Here is a 21403-nt window from a genome sequence, read left to right as displayed (position 1 = left end):
TATATCATAATCATCATAACTACCACCACCATCATAACTATATCATAATCATCATCACTACCACCACTATCATAACTATATCATAATCATCATAACTACCACCACTATCATAACTATATCATAATCATCATCATTACCACCACTATCATAACTATATCATAATCATCATCACTACCACCACCACCATCATAACTATATCATAATCATCATCACTACCACCACCATCATAACTATATCATAATCATCATCACTACCACCACCATCATAACTATATCATAATCATCATCACTACCACCACTATCATAACTATATCATAATCATCATAACTACCACCACCATCATAACTATATCATAATCATCATAACTACCACCATCATCATAACTATATCATAATCATCATAACTACCACCACTATCATAACTATATCATAATCATCATCACTACCACCATCATAACTATATCATAATCATCATAACTACCACCATCATAACTATATCATAATCATCATAACTACCACCACCATCATAACTATATCATAATCATCATAACTACCACCACCATCATAACTATATCATAATCATCATCACTACCACCACTATCATAACTATATCATAATCATCATCACTACCACCACCACTATCATAACTATATCATAATCATCATCGCTACCACCACTATATCATAATTATCATCACTACCACCACTATCATAACTATATCATAATCATCATCACTACCACCACTATCATAATCATCAGCACTACCACCATCATAACTATATCTTAATCATCATCATCACTACCACCACTATCATAACTATCATAATCATCATCACTACCACCACTATCATAACTGTATCATAATCATCATCACTACCATCATCAACGTCGTAATAGCAGCAACAGCAAGGGAGGGTGTCAAACCTAAGTATATTACCATTAATGGCGAGCTACAGTTAGTCTTTCTGTCAGATACTGATACAGTATGTGATAGTGAGCCAAATACTTATAGTTAACAATAATCGATCCGTTCGTCCGTCCTTTTGACTATTCGTCTGTTTGTCTCTACTTACAGTTATTTAGTACTTGGGTGTGTTATTACTCGGGGCTTTTTAAGTGTCCATCGTGTGCTGTCCTGTCTGTGTGTGTGCGTGTGCGCGCGTCTGTCTATCTACTTGTTATTGTGTCTGTGTATGTAGGTATTTGTCTGACTGTCTGACTTTGTGTGTGTGTGTGTGTGTATACTTACAGCATGTAGAGGCACGTGCAGCACGTGCGTACAGAGACAGAGATCAGTGAAACACGTGTCGGAGTCGGCGATCGTAGACCGGTTACAGAACCACGACTGGTCCACGTCCTCGGGTTGAGACAGGATCGGTATTGGTGGCAAATCAAACGTGATCTTTTCACGTGTTAAGGATGTTTTCTGAAATGTCTAAATTACAAACCTGAATCCAAATATATAGTCAAAAATAGGTTATTTCTACACATACCTGTCTATCAAAAGCCTTGTACGGTAGTGAATTATGGAATAATTTAAATACAAATGAACTATTGGCGTTAGAAAGAGCATATAGATTTGTAATAAAGATTATCCAGGGTCTTCCTAAAAGAACACGAACCGATTTTTGTCTTGGACTTCTTGGCAGTATATCCCTTGAAGGACATATAGATAGAAACAAATTATACTATTTAGGACATCTTTTGCGGTGCCCCGTGTGGACTCTGCCTTACAAAATAGCAATCACTCGACTACTAAGTTTTAAAAATCAGTGTGGTCGTTCAAATATTGGCTTTGCAACGGATATATACACAATTCTTCGTAAATATAATCTACTGCATCACCTCAGCGATTTTTTTCTAACATCAGTATTCCCTAGTAAGCATATTTGGAATATAATTGTAAGAAAACATGTTTTAGAATTTGGGGAAACTAACTGGCAGTTACGAATTTCTTTGCTTGGTCAGTTGCACGGTCAAATCCATCAATAAAGGAGCAAGCAAATCACTTGATAAATATATGTGCTACATGGAGGCCAAACTCAGTACAAGGTATTTGTACGTTATGTACTAGTAACTATTCTGATCTTTTTACACACGTCATGACTAGTTGTTTATACTTAACAACAACCAGAGATACATTCTGGACAACGCTTCTTGATATCTGTCCTATTGACCTCAGTGCAGAATTACATAACTGCCCCGATGATATTTTTATTACAAAACTCCTGTCCTGTAAACCTCCAATACATATTGATGATGAATCATGTATGTTATATAGTGAAACTGTCATACACTTCATTTATAAAATAACGCAAATATATTACGTTAACAATATGAAGACCAATATACTGTAGACAGTCATGGCTGTCTGTTCTTGTGCATATCTTTATAGCGGTGTGTGTGTGTGTGAGAGAGAGAGAGAGAGAGAGAGAGAGAGAGAGAGAGAGAGAGAGAGAGAGAGAGAGAGAGAGAGAGAGAGAGAGAGAGAGAGAGAGAGAGAGAGACTGGCAGGGTGGCGAGTGAATTTATATGAGCGTGATTCTGATCAACCAATAACCTTTTTCATGTAATTCTCTCACCATGCGTTTATTCCCATGCCACTGTATATATTACTTATTATGTATTTTGTATCAAGTACTATGTATTATCCATTAAGCATTGTGCATTGCCTTTTATGTATTATGTATGTATGATAATCTGTACTGTTCGAACTCTCTACAAGAGGAATAAAGAATATATATATATATATATATATATATATATATATATATATATATATATATATATACACATCCGTCAGTGACAGAACCATGAGATTTGATTTGGTCGTATACACCCTGGAAGATGACGTGGTTTTAGTGAGGTACCTCAGCTTACTTTTAAAATCACTGCTCCTACTTTCCGAGGCACATATTTGTTTTTGTTTCGCATAAAACGCATTTTTTTAGACTAAAAACACCATTACTATGAAAAACACACAAGATTAGCCAAAATTCATTATTTTAACAAGAAATGTTAAAAAAGCTAAAAAACCCCTCCCAAAGGTATTTTACACCGCCTAGTAATTATAGTAAGTACCTTTAAGATGACTGAAAGACCGATCTAAGATGACCTTTCAATAAAGGTTATACCTCTCCTGTGTCCCACACCCACGTAGCTAGCTGCCTTTCGTCTACCCTTCAAGATCCTCTTTCTCGGATCTGAAGATCAACCAAAAGATCCACAATCTAAAACATGCCCCACAACATGATAACCTTCGTTTATTTTATTTATACATGCAACTTCAATCCCTTTGCATCCCTACCCTAGAAACACCTACCCTGCAATAAGCCTCTTTTTGGGGAGTCAACGAATAGACATCATAATTCACAGTACACTGACAACTTAATATTTATTTGTCTGCTGACGAAAAATCGGTTAGTGTGTTACGGTCTTTAGACTACCAATAGCTCTAATGTATGGCTACATTGTTCAACGTGGGTGTGAAATGCGCCTTCATGCTGGGTAATGAAAGGACTGGATAGAGTTCCTTGTTATTGAAGATGGTGTTGTCGTTGTTGCTGTAATCCATACCTGAAAACGAAAGTAAAACTAGATTTAATCACGTGACTATGGACATTCATAACACGTTGCTCTTATTTTCTTTACTATTAGACACTCATCCAGAAATAATCATAAGATGAGTTCTACACTAACCAACTAACCAACCAACAAAACCCAATCAACCCAGTCCGTCAGCTTATCGGTCATTCAAACATCCAATCGCCAATCAATCAATCAATCAATCAATCGATCGATTATTCAATCAATCAATATACAAAGACTCGATTATACAATCAATCAATCATCGATCGATCGATGGATGGATCTATTGATCGCCCAATGGACAAACTACCGGACTCAACAATTTTTCGTATCTCCTAAATTCAAGGGCCATAACTCGGAAAAGTGGGTAAATCACCACGAAAATTCAACTTGATATGTAAAATTATATACAAATGATAAAGGTATATACAAAATTTGATCTTGATATCTCCAGGCATTGTAAAAATCCGGAAAACAAATTTTCACATCTCGTAAGTTCAAGGGCCATATGTCCGTTAAAATGGGTAAATCGCCATGAAAGTCAAACTTGATCTGTAACAGTACGTGATAAACCTATATACACAATTTCATCTCAATATCTAAAGGTCTTCTGAAAAAAGTCCGGAAAACAAATTTTCACATCTCTTATGTTCAAGGGCCACAACTCCGTCAATAATGGATATATCGTCATGAAAGTCAAACTTTATCTGTAACAGTACATGATGAAACTAAACACAAAATTTCAATACCTCAAAGCCGTCTGCAAATAATATCCTGAAAACATATGTGGGAGAGACGGACGGACAGACGGACGGACGGACGGACGGAGATGAAACCTATAGTCCTCTCCGGTTGGCCCGGTAGGGGACTAATAAATCAGCCAGTCAGTCAGTCAATCAACATGTGAATTGAACGGAAGCTAATTGGCACCCAAAATTGACAAAACCCCCAAAACAGAACAACACAAAACAAAACAAAAAAACACAAAAAAACAACAAACAAACAAAAATACCTGCATTAAAAAGAGAAAAAAAAAGACGAAATGAGAACTACTATTATTTTTGAAAGGCTGCACATAACCAGTCCGAACTGTACCTAAATATAACTTGACATCCACCTTCTCGTCTGTGTAGTTGTTGGTTTGCCCGGCATGTCTTAACTCATCAACATTTAGCCATGTGTGGTTGTAACCATACACTTCATTTTTCGTTGCTGGCTTCCAGTCCATTATTAAAGGGTTGAGCATCTGCGGACAGAAAACAGCACTCTTTATCTTATGGAGAATAATCCACGAACACCCATTGGAGACGATTTATCTTACGAGTGGTTGCCAAATGTATCTGACGAGCAACAGCGAGTTGGATAATTTTGAGAACCACGAGACAAATTTGGTACTGGGCGAATCTCGATTACATTTCCATTAACTCAAATGTCCTCTAGCTACTTTTCTATGTGTTCAAAACGTTTACGACTGTGTATCTCGGTGAAATACTGTTCGGATAAGGGGCTAGCGGTAACCAAAAAACCAAAAAACGTCCGGCTGGGTCAAAGTTTCGAAGTGCATCGAACTTCTGACAGAGAAGTTAATACAACAAGTCCTGTCATTGCTTATAAATGTGAGTAGGTTTGTTGTAAAAAATGTTTTTAGTTTCATCAGAGCAAAAACTGTGTGAAATTTTATTTCATCTAATACCAATGTGTCAAGTAACCTTGTGCTGAAACATGTATTGGGAACCTGTAAAAAAACCCCTCAAATTTCGTGAAGAACTAGGGTAGTCATAGACGCTACCCATTTACGGGTGAGGGGTAGTATTTACATCCGTGATGGAAATATGTCGATTGCTACGCTACATATGTTGCTATTATCGTCTGTGAGATTTTATTTGGTGGTATACACCCTGGAAGATGACGTGGCTAAAACGTACAATGCCAGACTCGTGGACGTAGTCTGGATCTCCCGAGGGATCCTCATCCTGGGCTCCCTTGTAGCGAAGAATGGCGTTCACGGTCACACCGTGTTTAATGCAATCCCTGAGACCCACCGCCTTCAACCAGTAATTACCAACAGACTGGTCAGCATTCAGCACCAAGTCATAGCGTTCACCTTGAAATGAATGAAAGAATGAATAAATAAATAAATAAATAAATACCGCTACTACTTTTGCTATTGATTTAGCTGCTGCTGCTACTTCTGAGAGAGAGAGAGAGAGAGAGAGAGAGAGAGAGAGAGAGAGAGAGAGAGAGAGAGAGAGAGAGAGAGAGAGAGAGAGAGCATATTACAATTGTATACCGTATTCTATCTTGCACCTGTCGCAGGCTGGGATTTTGAGGCCAACAGAAAATTAATTTGAAAATAGGAAATAGGAGTAGCCAGATGAGGGTAAAATGAGATGGGAATCAAAAGAGAGAAAGAAAAAGAGGACAGATGGATAAAACCCCTCTTTCCCAGAGTTGTGTTTAGAAAATAAGCGCCGAAACAGAGATGACGGGAGCAAATTAAAACTACGATTCTAACCGAAATGAGATCTTACTGCCACTACGCCGCGCCTCCGATGGTGGGTCTGACATGATCCAATGCTATTTCAAATCTAGGTTATCTTTCGTAGCAATAGTTATTCAGAAAGTGTTTCATCTTGTTTAGCGCTGTCAGTTACGCCAATGGTCGGTTGATTGGGACCTGAATAGAAGGTCATCCGGCCTGGTGCTTATAACACCTTTGGACGCTTGTCTGGACTAATGTCATGGCAACGCCATACACACTGTATGCGTGTGACGTCATTAGATATTGGATCTGGACCCTGAACAAGCAACGACATTAAATTCGGCTAGGCATAATAGCCAGACGTAACCTAAAGTAACAACAGAGGAGGTGGGGATGGGGTGAGGATGGGTGTGGCAGTGCAGTAAAAGGAATTTTAATCCTGGGCAACCGCTCCGTGCACCCTGTTAGATACGACCGCCTGTTATATTTACTAATATTTTCAGTCACACTAGTGCGGCCAGTAAGATCAAATTCCAATTAGACTGTATAGGTAGTACTAAACCAAATAACTTCCGGCTGGGTCAAAGTTCGAGGTGCACCCAACTTTTGATAGAGAAGTGAACACCACAAGTCCTGTGATTGGTTATAAATGTGAGTGTGTTGATTGTAAAAAATAATAGTTTCATCTGGGTAAAAAAATATGCAGTTTTATTTCATCTAGTACCAATGTGTCAAGTAGCCTTGTTCTTGAAACATGTACGGGGTACGTGTAAAACAAAGTACTCGAATTTTGTGCGGAACTAGGGTAGTCATAGACGCTACCCGTTATCTCAGAAACGAGCAGCTTGACCCCCAATTTTCTAATTCACGTTAAGTGTGAGGGGTTGTAGTATTTATATCCGTGGCGTTTATGTTGATTGATACGCTGCAGGTAGGAGTTTTAGCCACATATGTTGCTATTGTTGTCTATGGGATTTGATTTGGTAGTATACACCCTAAAACAAGGAGGAAAGAAATGTTTTATTTGACGACGCACTAAACACATTTTATATACGGTTATGTGACGTCAGAAGAATGTACCCGGATGCACGATAAATGAATCCACAACTCTTGGCTTGACGGGAGCACCATCCGTGGCTATGACTGTCAGTCTGTGTTTCTCGAATGAAACCATGAAGGGACATATTCCCATGGCGCCTATGAAACGAAAACGATAACGGTGGCCTGTCTCCACCTTAAATATCTCCAGAGGTGTTTGCGCATGCGTCAGATTACTTTCGATGATGTTTCTAGTCGACACGTTGAAGTGTCGTCTCTTTCCGTTAATGAGTCCGGAAAAAACCTTGCTGTTGTAAATGTCGTGCATAAGATGCAAGTAAAGAGACATCGCGGTGTTGAACTCGGTCGGCCAATCGTTGACCACGATGACATGTTCAGAAAGGTCATGGTCGTACAGAGCTCGGTTTGGGTCGATGTCTTGAGGCTGGCGGACCACAAAGGCTCCATTAACACCGTCTGCCAACTGTACGCCCGTGTGAGAGTGGTACCAGTGGGTCCCGGCTGGAGATGCTATGAAGTCATACCTGAAAGAATGCAGTCTTTATAACGGAATTCCAACACAGTGTTTAATCAGTTCATTTTGGTTGTCGCAATTGACAAGCTAATATGCTACATTGCTTGCATTAAAAGTAATAAAACGGAGAAAAAATAAATCATATTTAATTTGAGACAGATGATGATGATGACGACGATGATAATAATAATGCTTAGGTTTAATGTTTAGTGAGAGGGAAAACTCTTTGCCATAAGCCATTATTAATAATTATTCATTCATTTGAACATATTTTCGTGCTTATATCCAATTAAGGTTCAAACACGCTGTCCTGGGCACACACCTCAGCTCAGATGTCTGTCCAGGACAGTGGGTTAGTTATTAGCTGGTTAGTTGTTAGTGAGAAAGAAGAGGGTGTAGTGGCCTTACATCTACCCACTGAGCCCTTAAGAACTCGCTCTGAGTTGAAGCCTGTAGGCCGATGGCTTAACCACTGCGCCACCGAGGCCGGCATTGATAATTAGTGCCAAGATGTGTTTTATATATATATATATACATGTATATACATTTTCTTACAAAGGGCAGCGTACACCATGGCCTTTGACATATTGGTGGCAGGACACCAATAAGGTCTCCAAAATCTGCGATCACTAGTAAATATGATTATGCTATGGTCAGCAGTGCGATGTTTTTCAAAAGTGTGTTGCATGCTACACAATGCATTTAACAATACTCCAGGACTTTGTTTAACTCGGTCTAGAATGTTAAAGCCGCACACCCTAGTTCCATCCAGCGAAAATAAATTATAATTTGGTTAATCTACAAACCTGTAACACTTAGATCACGTTTTTATCAAATGGAGTGAAAAAGCAGGTTTTATATCGATAAATACCATGGGAATCCCCATGTCCCAATTGCTTGAAATAATTTTGAAAGTTTGTATTCTGATGTCACCGGTAGATGTCGCTCGAAGCACAACAATGCCTACGTCACGACAAATTTCACAGACTTGGGGTGCGTTCTTTTCACCTCTCCTGGACATGTTCCAACTGTTCTGTCCTGGTTGTATCCCCTCTCCAGATATCGTAGGACTTAGCTAAATTATTGGTTGTAAGGGTTTGTAACGTTTTGTATTGAGATACTTACTTGTCTGAACTTTATTGTTACTGAAAATGTTCACGAACTGTGAAGAAAAATCTCACAAATGAACAACAACAAATCGGATGTTGATTGCGCGAAAACAAACCGAACCAAAATGATAACGGTCACGTGGTATACCAACGTCTGTGACATTGAAATGGAAATATCCCGTCTAAAAATAGATTAGACCTTGTCTGCTCAACGGTTTTTTCTCAAACGTGCGCCCGTTTTTCAGAAATACGAAAAATTCACTTCAGGTGAATGGAAATGTATATTCTAAATAATAAACGGTAAATAAAGTGCAATTTTATTTGTGAAAAAATGGGTTTAATAGCGAAAAACAACGCCGTAATGGTTAACAACTAGCCGTAACTAGGGTGTGTCCCTTTAATGAACCTACTACATAGCTCCTTAAGCATGACAGTTTAACCCCCTCCCCACACAAACAAAGGCATCAGTTATTGGCAGCACACATATAGGTGTATGGGTTCCCATTTTTGTTATGGGGCAGGCTGGGTTTTGCCCAATCTAATTAAAATTAGCTCTACTATTACATGTGGATCTAACAGCTGCCCGTTGGAGCTCATGTCCAGTTGACCTTTTATTCGACCAATCGAAACCTTACTTGCAAAATCATGCCAATGATTTGAAAAGAATTTGAAAACATTCGGGATTATGCCGAGGGTATACGAAATGATTCGGGTGAATTACGAAGTATGCCGGAAACTAATTTCAATATAAAATTTTATATAAAATTCGTTTCAAGACGAAAACCCCCCAACTGCGATGGTATAGCCATAAAATCTGATTATAGTAGTATACAATCCAGAGTTTATTACTGCACTTTTGCCCCTGCTTTTTAATGTTGAAATAGACCAACAAGTTCGCCTATTGCATAAATAGTCTCGCCCGATATTTTTAGAATTTGTATGCTCCCGAATAACGCTATAAACGGCTAAGTGTAATTAGTCGATATTTGAATTGTTATTTATAGATGAAATGTCACCTGGACATGGGAGTCCACGCAATGCTGTTAGATCTACCAGGGTAGACCCAGTAGAGCTAATTTTAATCAGAATGGGTTTTGCCCGAATTCAACAAAAATGCCCGAATCTGGATGACAGAATTTATTCATATTAGGCATTACTACCAAACAGCTATATAGGGTTGCAAACGAATCGCTACGCTTTTTTTTAACATGGATTACAACTAATTTTAAAGGTAGAATGATAAAAATTCATGGTAAAAAGGTTTCAGGTTAGCTCATTTTGCTCGAGTATCTCTTATAATTTTTGCCCGAATTTGAGGTTTTGCTCCATCACTGGATTCGCATATGGATTCACACAAAGTCAAACTCCACTGGCAAGACTTTCTGGTCAGTGGGAAAGGGATGTAGCTCAGTGATCGAATGGCACATGCCTCTGCTTTTCACAATGATATACATGTGTATTTATATACACAGGGGCGTTGCCAGCTTTTTAGAAGTGGTGGGGGGGGGGGGGGGGGGGGTGAGGAGGTTCAGAAATGTTTTTTATTTTTAGCAGCCAAATGCTGCATTCTAGTGTATTTTGGAAGGCAATTTAAAGATATGAGCAAAAATAATGTCATTTTTAGTTTTAAAAAATCATGCTGGCTCAAAAAAGGGGGTGTTTCGTACGAACCCCCTGAAACCCCCCCCCCCCCCCCCCCCCCCCCCCCCCCCGACGACCCCCTTGTATACAAAACCACATACCAGTTGTTTTCCCATGTTGTATAAAACGCGAGTTTATAATGTGCAAGAAAATTATACGACGAGCAGGTCAGATCGCGTAGCGGTCGAGTGGTATAAATCTTGGGCACGACAAACGAGTGCAATAAATAACATAGCAAAACAACTGGTTTAAGGCTCTCTATATATTACATACCACCTTTGTGTATTACAATTAGCAAAAAGTTTGATTAAATAACACAACTTACTTCGTTGGAAAATTAGTTGAGTTTTGTGGAATTGACAGAAAGCCCTGGCTATTCGAGTGAAAACGTAAAAACGCATGCGAGATTTTATATTACATATACGTTGAATAAGTATATATTTTTTATTATATAACATTTAGTGAAATATCTTAAAATATCAGTGAAATAAAAGTGTTACGAGTCTCTCAGTAACGATAACACATTTTAGAGTGAACATTTTACTATTTCACTCTGAAATGTGTTATCGTCACTGTAGAAAGTGTTATCTTCACTCTAAGAAAGCTGAAACTATTTTGCTGCTGGCATTTTAAAAATAAAGGTAAATTGCCAAAAGTTATGTAATAAATAGAAAAATTTCATGTTTTTTGTCAAATATGATTTATATCTCATCTCAAGCGCGACTCGCGAGATATGATTGCAAACTTCACTCGATGAGATATGAATCATATTTGACAAAAACATGAAATATCCTCTATTCATTGCACGGTTAGAATGGTCTTTATTACTAAATTAAGATTAAATGGGTATGTAATAAATCTTAGAACATAAACTGCGACAGAAAATAACGCATTGAGACCAGTGAGGTGCCTCGATCCTGCTACTCATTGCATCTCATGGATCCCAGTCTGTTTAGTAATGAGATGTAGCCCAGAAGGCCTTTATTTGATACTCAAAATGCAGGGTTCCGTAGTAAATTTTGTAAGCAAAATAGTTTGTTAACCAGGTTGAAGAATAAAGAACCAAATTAAGTTGAAATTAAACAGCGGCCTCGGTGGTGTAGTGAGTGGTTAAACAGTCAACCTTAAAGACTGGTGGATACTGGGTTCACATCCTCCTACCGGCTTTCATTCAGATTGAAATTAAACAGCGGCCTCGGTGGTGTAGCGAGTGGTTAAACCGTCAACCTTAAAGACTGGTGGATACTGGGTTCACATCCTCCTACCGGCTTTCATTCAGATTGAAATTTAACGCAAGTATTAGGCACTATACGGGCGGGACGTAGCCCAATGACAAATCGCTCGCTTGATGTGCGGTCGGTCTGGGATCGATCCCAGTCGATGGGTTCACTAGGCTACTTCACGCTTCAGCCAGTGCACCACGACTGAGGCCGTGGTATGTGTTATCCTGTCTATGGGATGGTGCATATAAAATATCATTTGCTACTATTGGAAAAATGTAACGTGTTTCCTTTCTTGGACTAAATGTCAAAAATACCAAATGCTTGACATCCAATAGCCGATGGTTATTAAATCAATGTGCTCCAGTGGTGTCGTTAAACAAAACAAACTTTCACTTTGAGGCCACTATACCAACGACTCTCTCACTGATTACTTTACAGGTAACCATTATGATTAACCCTGGATTTACTCGATAGACAACCAAGATAGCTGAGTGATGTGCCCAGGACAGTATTATAAAATCTGTCAATTATTTAATTCGAAAAAGCTATCAACGACAAAGAAATTATGTATGTTCATAAATGTGATTAACTTTTTTCTAAAAAATATCTATACAGCATAATTGTAGACAATACGTAATGGTTAACATCTAAAGTATACTACTGCTTAAAACACCGTTATATTATTATACCTATTGTGTATTATATGTATATTATATATATATATATATATATATATATATATATATATATATATATATATTTTTTTTTTTTGTCAACCGTTTACTGCCGCCGTCTGTATAATATGTTTGTAAACCACCTTAATTCATAAACGTTTGGTGATCTGAGTTGAATAAAGTTCTGTTCTGTTCTGTTCTGAACCTTAATTGGACAGAAGCACGAAAACAAATTAAAATTAATGAATGATAATCGAAACAAATATGAAAAACAAAGAATGAAATATTTTACTTAAATTTTTCCTTCAGTCCGATAGGACACTGTGTGACGTGGCCAACTCCGTCCGCGTATGGTGTCCCCACCTGGTGGATACCGTGCCAGTGTATACTGGTTGTCTCCCCATCATCCAAGTGGTTGGTAACCCAGACAACCACGCGATCATTCTCACAAACCTATACGATAAAAAATATAATAGCATACTTCTGCCTGTATGCGATGCTGCCTACATGTCTGTCTGTTCGTCTGTCTTTCTCTCTATTAGACACTCGCAGGGAAATGACTGGAATGGGAAGACATGCATCTCAGACAAGTGGTTTACAACTGAATTACACGCTACCTGTGGTGGACGTAGTTTTAGGTGGGGGACATGACAACGGATCTGTTATATGAAAAGCACATACAACGGTTTTTGACTAGTTGTGGGCGAGAAAAAACGTGAAAACGAGAAAAAAACCCAGTCAGTGGAATGGATCCACAGAATGTTCGATCCTGCCATGCAATCACCTCAAGCGAGCATTCAGCCGACTGAGCTAAATCCCGGCCCCTGACTAACTTTATGTGAATAAATCTGTCTGTCTTACAATTCAGGAGGGCGGATTCAGAAACTATTTTGCAGGGGGTGGGGTGGAAGTGGGGACTAACTGAAAAAGGTTACATGGACAAACTCGTCCAAAGGGCATGTAAATAAAAAATTAAAAGAAGAAGAAGAAAAAAGACCTATTTGAGAAAAACTGAGCAGGCCTGGTTCCCCGTTGGATCCGCCTCTGATTCACCAAAATGTCACCATAACGTATTCTCACAGATTGGATTAAAGTTACATTCTCTGGTTACCATATTATAACATCATGTACAAATGTGAAATACAAGCTCAAATGCACTTTTAAAAAAGTCGTGTGTGTTCGCTATGAACGGATATCGTCAAACGTATACGCTTGATTCGTCGCCTGTGCCGCCATAGCTCGGCAAAGCATAAACGACAGCCTGTTGTCAGTTTCAATTAACACGTGCGTTTGCCGATTTCAAATTGTAGGGTTCGTCTCAAAAAATTAAAAGACAAATCTTGCACTGTACGAAGAACGTTCGGTTGAGGATACGGTACTAGAGTCTTTAGTTAAAACCGGTTTGATCTTGACAACGTATTATCGACAGTCGTACCTTCCTATTTCAGAATTGATATTTTATAAAGTGTTAGTAGAACTTTCAAAGTTTAGTTTGTATACTAGTAACACATTAATCATGTATATATTTTTAAAATAAAATATACTAAAGTAGACAATGAACGTTTTCACTTCTTAATTTTACGTGTTAAAATCGACAAATTCAAATAAATATTATTTAGTTTGGAAAGGGTAAAGTTGGGGGAGGGGGGTGTGTGTGTGTGTGTGTGTGTGTGTTGTTTAACGACATCAAAGATAAAGCATATTGATTTAATAATCATCCGACCCCATACAACCGTAAATAAAATGTGATGAGTGCGTCGTTAAATAAAACATATCCTATCCTATCTGCTGTTGGATGTCTAACATTTGGTAATTTTGACATATAATCTTAGAGAGGAATCGGGTGCATGTGCAGGGGGAGGGTATTGGAGGTCGAAACCCTTACTTGCCCAAGCTTAAAACAAAATTGAAATGTATTTTTTTGGGGAGCATGGCCCCATATAAACTTCGCTTAACACAGTCTATAACCCCGCTGAAATCCTGTAAAGAACTGTGCAAAAACACAAATATCACAGAATTTTACGGATACTGAATTTTACTCAAAACTTCAATTTTGTGCTGTATTGGCCATTCTCAAAGAGAATGTTACACCCCTGCACCACGGTGAGGTTACAGCACACGCAGGGGAGGTCTAAGTAATGAATACAAATAACATATAGTCTTGAAAAATGTTACGTAAATCGAACACAGTACCCTCTTCCTCTACCACTAGAGCGTTACGTAATTAGTAACACCCCCTTACATGTAACGCATATGCCAACAGCTGGCCACTGTCAAAATTTCAAAGAAAATCCCCCACTCACCGACCCCTGGAAAGGCGTTGTACCATACCTCTATGGATATAAATATGTTTTGGAAATATGAGATGACCCCTCAATCAAGACAGTTAAATTTGTTAAAAAATTGCGAAATCTCACGTGATCTCTTGTTGGTGAATTCTATATTTGTGATAAGCCAATGAAAACCGAGATCGGTACGAGCCCGTCAAAAGTGTCCCACTTTCAAAATACTGGCTTTGTTTTTGACCTAGATAAGCCAGCGTAGTGAAACCAATGCGGAGTGCGGCGTCATATATGCACCAAGCGTAATTGGATTTTCTGTTCTATATGCTTAAATAATAAAACTATGCCAGGGAATGTAGTTTTAATGATGTTAATGCACACAGCGGGATCGGTAAACACGATGACACAAAACAGATTTATGCAACCCAAACAGACTAGCTCCTAGCACATGTATCACCATTTGTTCAACATTGTAATTGCTGCGGTAGCCTTTTGTTATCAAATAGTGTGAATAAAAGATTGCTTAAATATCTTATTTCTCGCGTGTTCAGGGCTGCAGCCTAAACTAAGTGACTTGAAGGTAACACAAAACAAACAAACAAACAACAAGTAAAGAGACGGACAAATAAAACAAACAACACCCCGAAAAATTAAACCATAAAAACCCCTCATAACCTCCGAACACCCTCCCCCACACACCAAAACAACAACAAAAAACAAACAAAACAATTACCCAAAATTAGCAACAGCACATTCAATCAACAGCAAGAGCAACAACAACAACATAATAGAACAAAAATATACACGAAGAACAAACACCCAAGCGACCCTCCCCCCAAAAAAATATCAACAACAATCCCCCCCAACACAAACAACAACAAAAAACAATTAAACAAAAGAAACAAATAAATACAAATACAAAAATAAAACAAAATAAAAACGTGTTCTAGAGAGATTAAAGTAAGCGTCAGAAAACGCCAGCAACTTTGTGGGAATGGGGTTCATGGATCTATATAAATTAATATTCAGAATTGGGGTATCAGTATCACCTACCCTCACTTACTGCCGTTGCATATGATCAATAAAAGTGTTACAGCTATGTAGCGAAACCACCCTGTTATTACTTTTGGTCTGATACTTGTTCACTCCTGTGGCTGGACTTGTCATCTGTCACCTGTCATCAGATGGTTGTTAACTAACCTCTATGGCCGGGTTAGTTGTTGATTTTTTAGTGGTCTGATGGTTGGTAACTAACCTCTATGGCCGGGTTAGTTGTTGATTGTTAGTGGTCTGATGGTTGGTAACTAACCTCTATGGCCGGGTTAGTTGTTGATTTTTTAGTGGTCTGATGGTTGGTAACTAACCTCTATGGCCGGGTTAGTTGTTGATTGTTAGTGGTCTGATGGTTGGTAACTAACCTCTATGGCCGGGTTAGTTGTTGATTGTTAGTGGTCTGATGGTTGGTAACTAACCTCTATGGCCGGGTTAGTTGTTGATTTTTTAGTGGTCTGATGGTTGGTAACTAACCTCTATGGCCGGGTTAGTTGTTGATTGTTAGTGGTCTGATGGTTGGTAACTAACCTCTATGGCCGGGTTAGTTGTTGATTGTTAGTGGTCTGATGGTTGCTAGCTAACCTCTATGGCCGGGTTAGTTGTTGATTGTTACTGGTCTGATGGTTGTTAACTAACCTCTATGGCCGGATTAGTTGTTGATTGTTAGTGGTCTGATGGTTGGTAACTAACCTCTATGGCCGGGTTAGTTGTTGATTGTTAGTGGTCTGATGGTTGGTAACTAACCTCTATGGCCGGGTTAGTTGTTGATTGTTAGTGGTCTGATGGCTGTTAACTAACTTCTATGACCGAGTTAGTTGTTAGTTGTTAATGGTCTGATGGCTGTTAATTAACCTGTATGACCTGGTTAGTTATTAGTTGTTAGTGGTCTGATGGTTGTTAACTAACTTCTATCACCGGGTTAGTTGTTAGCTGTTAATGGTCTGATGGCTGTTAATTAACCTGTATGACCTGGTTAGTTATTAGTTGTTAGTTGTTAGTGGTCTGATGGTTGTTAACTAACTTCTGTGACCGGGTTAGTTGATAGTTTTTAGTGGTCTGATGGTTGTTAACTAACCTCTATGGCCGGGTTAGTTGTTAGTGGTCTGATGGTTGTTAACTAACCTCTATGACCGGGCTTTGTTAGTTGTTAGTGGTCTGACGGTTGTTAACTAACCTCTATGGCCGGGTTAGTTGTTAGTGGTCTGATGGTTGTTAACAAACCTCTATGACCGAGTTAGTTGTTAGTGATCTGACGGTTGTTAACTAACCTCTATAGCCGGGTTAGTTGTTAGTTGTTAGTGGTCTGATGGTTGTTAACTAACCTCTATGGCCGGGTTAGCTGTTTGATGGTTGTTAATTAACCTCTATGGTTGGGTTAGTTGTTAGTGGTCTGATGGTTGTTAACTAACCTCTGTGGCCAGGTTAGTTGTTAGTGGTCTGATGCTTGTTAACTAACCTCTATGGCCGGATTAGTTGCTAGTTGTTAGTGGTCTGATGGTCGTTATCTAACCTCTATGGCCGGGTTAGTTGTTAGTTTTTAGTAGTCTGATGGTTGTTAACTAATCTCCATGGCCAGGTTAGTTATTATTGGTTAGTGGTCTGATGGTTGTTAACTAACCTCTATGGCCGGACCTGGCATCTGTCGGTTGACGGTGATCAATGGTCGCATGAGTCCGTCCGCAGCGACACAGTGCGGTCGTGAGCAGTCGAACACGTTGAACGGACAGTCGTGACATGCCTGGAAATTACAATTAATATAATATAAGTTGTAGAAGCATCACGAAGGGTATATGGCATTTTATGTACCCTCTGTGTGTTCTTTTACCCCGAGCCGAAGGCGAGGGGGTAAAAGAGCACACAGAGGGTACACAAAAAACCATATAGCCTACCCCGAGAGATGCTTCTACAACGAATTTATCTTGCTGACATGTTAAACCATATAGCCAAATAATCAAAATAACGCCAGACAATATTTGTTAACAATTTATTAATTGATTGATTTCAACTTATTTTCGTGCTTATATCCGATTAAGGTTCAAGCACGCTCTCCTGGGCACACACCTCAGCTATCTGGGCTGCCTGTCCAGGACAATGGGTTAGGTGTTAGTTTGTTAGTGGTTAGTGAGAGAGAAGAGGGTGTAGTGGCCTTACACCTACCCATTGAGCCCTTAAGAACTCGCTCTGGGTTGGAGCCAGTACCGGGCTGCGAACCCTGTACCTACCAGCCTGTAGTCCGATGGCTTAACCACTGCGCCACCGAGGCCGGTACACAATTTATTAACGGAGCCATACCACGCGGACGCGAACGAAACCACTTGCCATTGACGAAAAATAGTTCCATCGATAAACGAGTTTTTACCTTCAAATGTTTGTAATACGAAATTGTCTGAAACAGATATTAATAAAAAAAAAAAAAACCCACTTTTTTTTTATCAGAAATGTATGTAGTAAAAAAAAAAAAAAAATTAAAAAAAAGAAAAAAAAAAAAGAATCGCGCATTAATACAATAACACCACGACCGTAATTAGGTGTCCGAGTTCAACATTGCAGTTTTTAAAAGTATTGAAATAGTGTATTTAATAGTAAAAATAAAATTAATTATGTATACTTGATTGATTATCAATGCAATTTATAATCTAATTATTGCATTAGCATTAACTGGGGTGGCTGGAAACTGTTGGAAATTACAGACGGGGTATAAGAGAATTTGGCTCCGCCCACACGGGTATAAGGGATTTGTCCAACGGCAAACAACCAATGAGATTAAAGAATTTTACATGAAAGCGAGATAATATAAGTTGTAGAAGCATCACGAGGGGTATATGGCTTTTTATGTACCCTCCGTGTGTTCTTTTACCCCGAGAGATGCTTCTACAACGAATTTATCTTGCCGACATGTTAAACCATATAGCCAAATAATCAAAATAACGCCAGACAATAATTGTTAACAATTTATTAACGGAGCCGTACCACGCGGACGCGAACGAAACCACTTGCCAGTGACGAAAACTAGTTCCCTCGATAAACGAGTTTTTAACTTCAAATGTTTGTAATACGAAATTGTCTGAAACAGATATTAATAAAAAAATAAATAAAAACCCCCTTTTTTTTTATCAGAAAATCGCGCATTAATACAATAACACCACGACCGTAATTAGGTGGCCGAGTTCAACATTGCAGCTTTTAAAAGTATTGAAATAGTGTATTTTATAGTAAAAATAAAATTAATTATGTATACTTGATTGATTATCAATGTTATTTATAATCTATTGCTTTAGCATTAACTGGGGTGGCTTGAAACTGTTGGAAATTACAGACGGGGTATAAGAGAATTTGGCTCCGCCCACAGGGGTATAAGGGATTTGTCCAACGGCAAACAACCAATGAGATTAAAGAATTTTACATGAAGGCGAGATAATGACTATTTATAACCGTGTGCCTGGAAATTGAAATTAATATAATAACTATTTATAACTGTAGGCCTGGAAATTAAAATTTATATATTATAATCCCTAATATAATTTGCAAGGCTTTTTTTTAACAGTTTTTGATCGTTCTGATCGCTTGTACTCTTTTGATATGCACTACCGACGGCCTTCTTCAATTTATTTATTTCTTACTGTGTTTACAATAATTATGTACATGTATACATTAGTTCACTGTTCTACCGCATCGCACCACATATCGCACCACACCACATCACGACACACCACACAACACAACATTACGCCACATACCGCACCACACCACATCACACCACATCACGACACACCACACCACACCATACCACACCACACCACATCACGACACACCACACCACACCACACAACACAGAAGTAAAGAACACTACACCACACCACACCACACTAAACCCGTCGCTCTCTGGTGAAGTCATAGATTGTGCCCACGACAGGTGCGCTTGTACAGTTTTCTGATGGAAGGAAGCTAACAATGTCCCATACTGATACCACACTATATTATGCAACCACATTACATAAATAAATAAATAAATAAACAGACATACAGACATACAGACAGGCAGACAGGCAGGCAGGCAGGCAGGCAGGCAGACAGACAGACAGACAGGCAGGCAGGCAGGCAGGCAGGCAGACAGACAGACGGACAGATAGATAGACAGATAAATCAATCAATAAACACAATGTTTTGCTGGTACCTTTGAGAGTGTGAGGTACCACTCGACGGTAAAGTTGTATTCACACGTCCTTGGTTTCTCACCTTTAACACATTCCCGGTTACAAGGGTGGGGCACAGCCGCTGCAGAAATACATACAGGAATATATGTAGTTAGTGTGACATTTTAAGTGTAGATCTACTTCATTTAAGTTAGTAGCATGTTACAATTGAAGTGACGCCTCAACAAAAAGACATCAACGAAACACCCACTCCCACCCCTACCCCCACACACACAAAAAAAAGGAAAGAGAAAAGAAAGAAAAAAGAAAGAAAAGAAAAGAAAATAAAATAAAAATAATTAAAATAAAAAGAATTTTCACTTGTTTTGATTTGTTTTCACTTGTTTTGATTTGTTTTCACTTGTTTTGATTTGTTTTAATTTGTTTTGATTTGTTTTCACTTGTTTTGATTTGTTTTAATTTGTTTTGATTTGTTTTAATTTGTTTTGATTTGTTTTCACTTGTTTTCACTTGTTTTGATTTGTTTTGATTTGTTTTGATTTGTTTTCACTTGTTTTGATTTGTTTTAATTTGTTTTGATTTGTTTTCACTTGTTTTGATTTGTTTTCACTTGTTTTGATTTGTTTTGATTTGTTTTCACTTGTTTTGATTTGTTTTAATTTGTTTTCATTTGTTTTCACTTGTTTTGATTTGTTTTCACTTGTTTTGATTTGTTTTGATTTGTTTTCACTTGTTTTCATTTGTTTTGATTTGTTTTGATTTGTTTTGATTTGTTTTGGCTTGTTTTGATTTGTTTTCACTTGTTTTGATTTGTTTTCACTTGTTTTGATTTGTTTTCACATGTCTTGATTTGTTTTAATTTGTTTTCACTTGTTTTGATTTGTTTTAATTTGTTTTCACTTGTTTTCACTTGTTTTGATTTGTTTTCACTTGTTTTGATTTGTTTTAATTTGTTTTGATTTGTTTTCACTTGTTTTGATTTGTTTTCACTTGTTTTGATTTGTTTTGATTTGATTTGTTTTCACTTGTTTTGATTTGGTTTTGATTTGTTTTCACTTGTTTTGATTTGTTTTGGCTTATTTTGATTTGTTTTGACTTGTTTTGATTTGTTTTCACATGTCTTGATTTGTTTTGATTTGTTTTCACTTGTTTTGATTTGTTTTCACTTGTTTTGATTTGTTTTCACTTGTTTTCATTTGTTTTGATTTGTTTTGATTTGTTTTCACTTGTTTTAATTTGTTTTGATTTTTTTCACTTGTTTTGATTTGTTTTGTTTTGATTTGTTTTAATTTGTTTTGATTTGTTTTTTTAATTTGTTTTCACTTGTTTTCACTTGTTTTGATTTGATTTGTTTTCACTTGTTTTGCTTGTTTTTTTGATTTGTTTTTTGTTTTGATTTGTTTTGATTTGTTTTGCTTGTTTTGATTTGTTTTTTGTTTTGATTTGTTTTCATTTGTTTTGTTTTGTTTTCACTTGTTTTGATTTGTTTTCACTTGTTTTTTGTTTTGCTTGTTTTCATTTGTTTTGTTTTGTTTTGATTTGTTTTCACTTGTTTTGATTTGTTTTGATTTGTTTTCACTTGTTTTGATTTGTTTTGGCTTATTTTGATTTGTTTTCACTTGTTTT

The 21403-nt window shown here is 37.8% G+C and overlaps 1 protein-coding gene across 1 annotated transcript in view; it reads right to left on the bottom strand.

Annotated features, from left to right (window-relative positions):
- Positions 1-21403, bottom strand: part of LOC121381758 (laccase-4-like) — a 49674-nt gene that overhangs the window by 4041 nt on the left and 24230 nt on the right. The window contains exons 2-9 of the mRNA XM_041511107.1: positions 19798-19898; positions 17242-17361; positions 12581-12741; positions 7149-7651; positions 5512-5690; positions 4682-4832; positions 3468-3574; positions 1248-1400 (exon numbers count right to left, since the gene is read on the bottom strand). Coding sequence (XP_041367041.1) covers positions 1248-1400; positions 3468-3574; positions 4682-4832; positions 5512-5690; positions 7149-7651; positions 12581-12741; positions 17242-17361; positions 19798-19898 — 1475 coding nt within the window. The remainder of the gene's footprint in view (positions 1-1247; positions 1401-3467; positions 3575-4681; positions 4833-5511; positions 5691-7148; positions 7652-12580; positions 12742-17241; positions 17362-19797; positions 19899-21403) is intronic.

This window comes from Gigantopelta aegis, chromosome 9 (assembly GCF_016097555.1).
Source record: "Gigantopelta aegis isolate Gae_Host chromosome 9, Gae_host_genome, whole genome shotgun sequence".
In the NCBI taxonomy this organism is placed as follows: domain Eukaryota; kingdom Metazoa; phylum Mollusca; class Gastropoda; order Neomphalida; family Peltospiridae; genus Gigantopelta; species Gigantopelta aegis.
This window is presented reverse-complemented; position numbering and strand designations above follow the sequence as displayed.